Genomic DNA, 8,166 nt, shown 5'->3' on the forward strand with positions numbered 1-8,166 from the left:
AAGGCCTTATCAATAGCCTAGTGAGTTGAATCTTCCTTATTGACTATGTTTGGCATTTTCATGTCCAGACTGCTATAGCCTATGTTTAACAATGTAGTTCCATATTGAAGCAATGCAATTTGAACAATGTGGACTGAAAACATGTTCAACATATTTAGCAAATATGGGACAGGGTATTTAACGAATTGGGCTATAATGGACTAACATTCAAATTGGAGTTGATGACAATGCAATTCATAAAAGACCTCAAATACACAACTTGAAGCAACCACATCTAGCCATGGAGTACGTTCTGATTGGCCAGTGAGGGGCCAAGTCACGACACATCCACTTGTTTATTCATCCAAACCCAGCCCTTTCACACCACCACCAGCTACTGCGACAATAATTACAGTTGTGAAAATAGCAAAAAATATTTCTGACACACGCCCGAACCTATAACGCTACCGTCAGTGCCAAGATTTTACATTGCATTAGGTTTATTAAAATAGAGCCCTACATTTTGCATTTAAATCAGAAATGTCTATTTAGCTTTTTTAATATGCAGCGTTAATGGAAATTCAAGAGAACTGCCTGACTCTGAACTTGGGCTTGGGTCGAGGGAGTGTTTTCTGTGAGTGCTGGCTTTTTAACAAAGACAGGCACCTTCTTTCTGTAGCATTGACACTGCAACAGTTACACAGTTACATGAACAGTTGCATCAGTGCCCTGGCCAATACTGTTACCACAATAGAGGCTCCGCAAAGTGCAACCAAACAGATAAGAGAACAAAAAGAATTCCACTCACCCACAACGACAGGAAGCACTTTCATGGCCTTCCTCTCTCGGCAATTAATCTTGGCCCTCTTCTTCTTGTGAGAGTCGGGTGTGGGGTGGAGGTTATGCTTAATGTTACAGTAGGCCACCACAGTGGGCACAGGACCGTCCTTGTATTCTGGAGTGGTTGAGGAGTTATAGGGGAAGTCTGGAGTGTCTGGTGAAGAGTTGTTATAGGGGCCGTCTGGAGACTCTAGGGGGTAAGGGTCCAGCTCCTCCAGGTTAATATCCTTTAGTTCCTGCTTCATGTCTGTCAGCTCATCCCGCTTGATAACGGGGGGCGGAGGAGGCAGGGAGGCCAGCGGGGGCAAGGAGGCAGCGGCCTCCTGGAACTTCCTACAGGCCTGGATGCTGTTCCTCAGCTTGGCCTTGCGCGCCTCCTCCCACCTCCTCAAGCCCCGGAACATCCCGCAGTAGAGGAGGAGCATGATGGGGCAAGGGATGAAGAAGGAGCAGACAGAGGAATACACCACGTAGTTGTCATCTTCTAGCTTACACTCTGTTGGGTCCCGCTGGGGGACGTTTTGGATGCCGAACATGACGGGCGAGGCCACCGCCAAGGCCAGGATCCACGTGGCGGAGAGCAGGAAGATCTGTCTCTGGTCCACGTGCTTACGGTTGTAGTTAAGTGGGATGGAGACAGCGATGAACCTGAATGAATCACATCAACCAGAGAAGAGATTGAGAGGAGTTGTATCTATACTCTGTGTAGAAGATAAATATTTACGAATGAAGTAAATTAATGATTTACTTAGATCTGTCATTCTAGTACATCACATTTGACAGAAATGCAGGAAATGTATGTTGGTGTACGTGTTGGATTCTCATTTATTTCAGATTTCCATTTGTTGGAAAGCGAAAAATGTTTGCTTGGCTATAGGCAACATGGAGGCAACAAATACTTCAACAGGCCCTATACATCTTCATTTCAGTGAGAGACTTTGCAACAGTGAGCAAAGATAAGGATAATCATATCAGGTCAACTAGCTAATGATTCCATGCCAATTCTGGCAGTTGATCAACATGGATACATATTTTATCCTGAGGTTTCTGTTTTTTGTTCTTTTTTTTCTGTCTGCCTAATTTGTGCTTTCTGTTAAGAGTGAGTGCTTTTAGGGAGAAGTGGGACAAGAGATGACAGGTCATTGCTGGAGGCATGGTCATTTTTCCTAATAAGATTAATTGACTCATGCTTGTAATGTAATGCTGTTTCTGTCATAAAGTGATACTTGACCTCAGAGCTTCGACCACCACCTGAGAAATCGGACAGAATGTTAACAGAGAGTTAAAGGCTGATCACCTGTCGATGCTGATGGCACAGAGGTTGAATATGGAGGCTGTACACAACATCACGTCCATGGTCATCAGGCCATCGCAGATGTGCATGTTCAGTGACCATAGACCATCCTGGAACTGAAACAGATCAGAGCAACAAAACCCACATGGTCAGAGAGCAGCATCAAAGACATCAGTCTCTTTCTCCATTCATCTTTCCCCGATTCCCCACATCCTCTGTCCTTGCCTCCTTCTCAAAACGCATTGAAGAAGGTCAGAGGGGAGGCATCTTGTACCGTCTCCTACAATACAGCTGATAATTAAATTAATTTAGAGAGCCAAGGTCTTCTGACAACTCCTTGCCCCTCCCTGGCCTCTAATCACTTCCACAAGGTATTCCGCCAGGCTAGTGTTCTGCACCCACCAGATTGGCTGTGTGAGAAATCTTAATTTCCTCATTAGCATTGCTGCAGCTCTGTCATACAGCTGAGCAGAGTAAAACACACCACTCTCCAGCCCGGCCCCTCTGGCTGATTGGGAAATGCAGGTGTGGTGCGCAGTGCTGGGTTATGGCACGTTTTGTTCTCATCAAAATTGAAAGGATTTGAATGGCCTTCTATCACCTGAGGAATAAATGGACAAACCTTTTAATTGGCTTTTTCTTAATGTCTTGTTTCTCTCTCTGATCAAAATGACCCATATATGGCTGCCAGGTTGGCGGCATGTGTTCACTGCCAGTCTGCCATTTGATGTGATACATGAGCCTCGGTTTCAACACTATAGGCTAAACACTTTCCTAATTCCTTCCTTCTCCTCAGCCTTGAAGTAGCCTAATCACTGTTCCAACTTGGCTGGATTCCACCACTTCCACTGAGTCATGTCAGATCAGCGATCACCCCAAGGATGGGAGGGAGATGGGCTGCTAAATAATTTCATCAGACTGGCCAGTCGGATGCTATTTCAAGCTGTCTTGTCCCCTCTGAAGGCGCCATAACGGTGTCCAGTGTGGCACTTGGGACAGTGGCCCTGGGAATGGAATGTTCTGTCAGTGACAAACCATTGTTCCTCTGCTGGGTCTCTGGGCTACTAGTGGCTGTCTGGCTTAGGGGAGGAGGAGAGGGGCATAGGGGAGGTGCTAGTCAGCTTCAGTTTCCCGGCCCAGTGATGACTGCCGCTGGGAAAATGTGTGTGTAATGCTGCGGGTGAGGCATGTGCAGTGGCAAAAGGAATGGGGACGCATCTGTGCAGTGACTCGTTTCAGGGGGTTCTGGTACTATTAGTGGCGAGGCAACCCAAGCGTCTGCCCGAGGGGTCAAATAGAGTTTATGCCTACAGCGTAGCTATATCTACATGGTTGAAGTTAGATTCCAATCCTCATACAGTGTATGATTTTTTTTAGAGACAGTGGATGTCAGTGTTATCTGATTATTTCTGAAATACTTACACCGAACAAAAATATAGACGTAACAGTTGCAGTTCATATAAGGAAATCAGTCAATTGAAATAAATTCATTAGGCCCTAATCTATGGATTTCACATGATTGGGAATACAGATGTGCATCGGTTGGTCACAGATATATATTTTTTTAAGTAGGGGCATGGATCAGAAAACCAGTCACTATCTGGTGTGACCACCATTTGCTTCATGCAGCGCGACACATCTCCTTCGCATAGAGTTGATCAGGCTGTTAATTGTGGCCTGTGGAATGTTGTCCCGCTCCTCTTCAATGGCTGTGCGAAGTTGCAGGATATTGGCGGGAACTGGTACACGCTGTCGTGCATGTTGATTCAGAGTATCCCAAAAATGCTCAATAGGTGACATGTCTGGTGAGTATGCATGCCAGGAATTGTGTACAGATCCTTGCGACATGGGGCTGTGCATTATCATGCTGAAACATGAGATGATGGTAGCGGATGAATGGCAAGACAATGGGCCTCAGGACCTCGTCACGGTATCTCTGTGCATTCAAAATGCCATTGATAAAATGCAAGTGTGTTTGTTGTCCGTAGCTTATGCCTCCCCATACCATAACCCTACCACCAACATGGGGCACACTGTTTACGACGTTGACATCAGCAAACTGCTCGCCCACACAAAGCCATATACGTTATGCTGTTTGCCATCTGCCCGGTACAGTTGAAACAGGGATTCATCTGTGAAGAGCACACTTCTCCAGCGTGCCAGTGGCCATCGAATGTGAGCATTTGCCCACTGAAGTTGGTAACGACGCCGAACTGCAGTCAGGTCAAGAACCTGGTGAGGACGACGAGCACACAGATGAACTTCCCTGAGATGGTTTCTGACAGTTTGTCCAGAAATTCTTTGGTTGTGCAAACCCACTTTTTCAGCAGCTGTCCGGGTGGCTGGTCTCAGGCGATCCCGCAGGTGAAGAAGCCAGATGTGGAGGTCCTGGGCTGGTGTGGTTCCACGTAGTCTGCGGTTGTGAGGCCGGTTGAAGTAGAGGCAGCTTATGGTAGAGAAATGATCATTCAATTCTCTGGCAAAAGCTCTGGTGGACATTCCTGTTGCACACTCAAAACATGAAACATCTGTGGCATTGTGTTGTTTTGACCAAAATTCACATTTTAGTGGCCTTTTATTGTCCCCAACACAAAGTGCACCTGTGTAATGATCATGCTGTTTAATCAGCTTCTTGCTATGCCACGCCTGTCATTTGGATGAATTATCTTGGCAAATGAGAAATGCTCACTAACAGTGATGTAAAAAAATGTGTGACAACATTTCAGAGAAATAAACTGTGTGCATTCGGAACATTTCTGGTATATTTCACATATTTCAGTTCATGAAACATGGAACCAACACTTTACATGTTGCGTTTATATATTTTTTCAGTGTAGTTACAGTATTCTTTTATCATTATTGGTCAAGTTGAACATTCAGTATTAAAAACCATGCAGCAGGAATAGATCTGGTGAAGCCATGTTGTGTAATGATAATTTAGCTGGCTCAAATACTTAATGTAGTCGACGAACCATATAGAGAAGGTTGGACAACAGCAATCTAGGTTCACATGCCTTTGCAAACCATTGTATTAATGAGTTAACTGTGTTAATACAGTATGCACGTCATCTATTCTGTGCAGTGTGCATCCTTGCATCAGCTACAACACATGTAATAAACCTTTCCCCTCAAGACAATAGGTTGTTAGACAATAATCAATTGTGTAAATATTTCATACTATTAACTATGCATAATATCAATTTGAAATGACAATTTATATTATTGATTAAACATGTGGTCTGTTCTGTCATAGTCTATGGTTTGGAGTGACAAATGGCATATTACAATATTACAATGTTACATTATGTGCTCTTATTTGAAATGGCTTCTAAGCATAATTAATTGACCCTTATGAATATCATATTTAGATTTTTTTTATTATCATATTATCATGTGTAATTATTGTAATGATTAATACTATCACTATTAATAATAATCATCATCATCAAGGTATCATAAAGAGTCAAATATAGTTAAATATATTTTACTCACCTCCACATATATAAACAGTGGCAAAACCAAAACTGCCAACATCAAATCAGCCACAGCCAGACTGACTATGAAGTAGTTGGTTGTAGTTTTCAAAGCTTTTTCCCTGTACACGCTAAGGCATACAAGCAAATTTCCACAAATGATGACCACAATTAGCAATATTCCGAGTATCAGAGCAGGGAAGTTATAGTCAGTGTCCCGGGTTTGTGCGGTGTTAATCTCAGCACCCAGAACTAGCACGGTGTTGTTTGAGACAGTGAGGTTGCCTGGCATTTCTGCGGACAGCCGCTCTCGCACGGAAAAGGATCCTCTCTCCCTCTCTTCCAATAGAAAAAGAAGAAGAAGCCGCTCTGTGACGGCCGGTCCGAGCGAAAGCGGCAGTCGTGAAAGGGATTTTCATGTAGGCATCGTTTCAAACAGGTATGCAGGATGGGTTTATTTTGCCATGTTGAAGTTTTCATTCCCGAAAACTGTTGAGACGCCTTGATGTCCTGAATCATGCGCGTCTGTCTTTTCAGTCCTGTGCGCGCTGGACAGAACCACAGAGCGGCATTAGCCTATGCTTTCCAACAAGAAGCTTTCGCGCGCTCTCTTTATGCGGGGTTCCAGTTGATAATAACAGGTAGATATCAAAAGAAATTAATCAAACTGCTAGTCCACCCAGAAGCGTTAGATTTAATCCCGTTGTGTATTATTTAAAATCGAGTCACTTTGACACCGCACCATCGAAAGGCTATGCACTCTGCTGTGTTTCTCCGCAGCCTAGTTATTTTCTTAACCTGATGAGGCTTATCAAGTCCGTCATTCCAAATCCAGGTGCTTAAAGCCGCTTATACCTGTTCTGGCTGTTTTCATGCTCTGTCCTTGAACCCAAGTCCAATACACAATTTAAGAGCTATGTGCATGCATTTGTTAGACTACTTGTCAGTCGCAGTGAGTGTTTTTTTGCAGAGGCATCATGCTCATCTGAACATCTACGTTTGGGCCACATGGGGTTGTGGTACCTTAATTGGTAATGGCTGGAGCAGAATAAATGGAATGGTATCAAATCCATTCCATTCGCTCCATTCCAGCCATTACTAGCTCAATGTATGTTAGTTGCAGTATGGTAGCTCAATGTATGTTAGTTGCAGTATGGTAGCTCAATGTATGTTAGTTGCAGTATGGTAGCTCAATGTATGGCAGTTGCGTGGTAAGAAACCTATAGCAGAGGGCTTTCGACACACCCATTCCTTTCCAAACGCCCACTGCTCTACTTTCAACACAAGGACTTGCCCGTACTCCCGTCGCCATATTGTGATGCAGCTACCCCTTCTCTATATGTGGTCATGATGAGTTTACTTTGAATTAAAACACATTCACTTCGGCAGTCACCTTTTTAAAGAAAAAAAGGGCAATTTAAGTCATACAATCAAAATGTTGACACACAGGTCCATACAACTATGAGTCCATGAAACTATGATTGCGTTTGGAAAAGGTCAGAAATACAGTCTTGCAGCAAAGAAAGATCTCAGCACTTCATAGAGGCACAGCTCTGATTCAAATCATATACTGATTAATAAAGCCATGATTTGATTTTTTTAATGATCATAACCTATTGTCAATTATGATAATGTGTTTGAATGGTCATGATTTTAATTGATGAGTTAATTCAAATAGATTGCCAATACAGGTAATTACTGGGCTAGTTTCATCTCATATTCCATAAGATATATATCCCATATTGGAAACTCAATGAAAGTTTAACATACTGTTTCAAATATGTGCTATTTTGAAAACACATATATCAGAAAAGGAAAATTGCTGAAAAAAACGTAGGTGTTATGGATTTGCATCCTCTGCCTTATTATGGATTGAGTTACCTATCTGAACAAAAATCATTTTTGCTATATAAATACCATAGAAAAGTGGAAAGCCTACTTGAAGGCACGCGCACACATTCTTTTTGCTGTGTCAACCTCTCAACCTGGGTGATGCGATGGAAGCTAACAAATCATTCTGAATTGATTGACATCCCAGAAAAGACAGTAAAACGTTCCATATGTTCAGCAAGTAAAGCATTGCAACAAAAAATGACCTCTGCAAGCTCCTTGTAGTTTCACTTGTTAGCGGGAACGTTCCCTCTCGTCGTGTCCTCTAAAAGCCAATTCTCGCATGCTCAAAAACGCAGCGGTGTTGATAAGCCGCTTGAGAACATCTCTGTTTCTTCTTATTTTCTAATTGTGTTGCGCAGTTTGAATACACAGACCTTTGTCATGATTGATGCAGCTTCTTCCCAGAAGCTTGAGTCTGATGTGGGCATTTATATGCTCACTGCTTTTGTTTTGCCGTTTAGCTGAACGATCAATGTTCTTCAGGTCACTGTACCTCTCTTTCACCCAAGGCTCAGGCTTTCTAAAAAGCAGGGAAGGCCAGCAATACAGGCAGCTTGATGAAATTCTCCCTGTTAACCAGCTATACTTTTGATACCAATTGGTATTGAACCCCTCACCTTTTCATCCTTCTTCATGAAACTGATCTCAGGCAGAGGTCGACCCTCAGTTTTAATTTGCACATTTTTA

The 8,166-nt window shown here is 43.1% G+C and overlaps 1 protein-coding gene across 1 annotated transcript in view; it reads right to left on the reverse strand.

The window, feature by feature from the left end:
- Positions 1-6,523, reverse strand: part of drd4a (dopamine receptor D4a) — a 30,303-nt gene extending 23,780 nt beyond the window's left edge. The window contains exons 1-3 of the mRNA XM_024384605.2: positions 5,606-6,523; positions 2,117-2,229; positions 788-1,467 (exon numbers count right to left, since the gene is read on the reverse strand). Coding sequence (XP_024240373.2) covers positions 788-1,467; positions 2,117-2,229; positions 5,606-5,878 — 1,066 coding nt within the window. The 5' untranslated portion in view covers positions 5,879-6,523. The remainder of the gene's footprint in view (positions 1-787; positions 1,468-2,116; positions 2,230-5,605) is intronic.
- Positions 6,524-8,166: the final 1,643 nt, after the last annotated feature.

Source organism: Oncorhynchus tshawytscha, linkage group LG01 (genome assembly GCF_018296145.1).
Source record: "Oncorhynchus tshawytscha isolate Ot180627B linkage group LG01, Otsh_v2.0, whole genome shotgun sequence".
NCBI classification, from domain to species: Eukaryota; Metazoa; Chordata; class Actinopteri; order Salmoniformes; family Salmonidae; genus Oncorhynchus; species Oncorhynchus tshawytscha.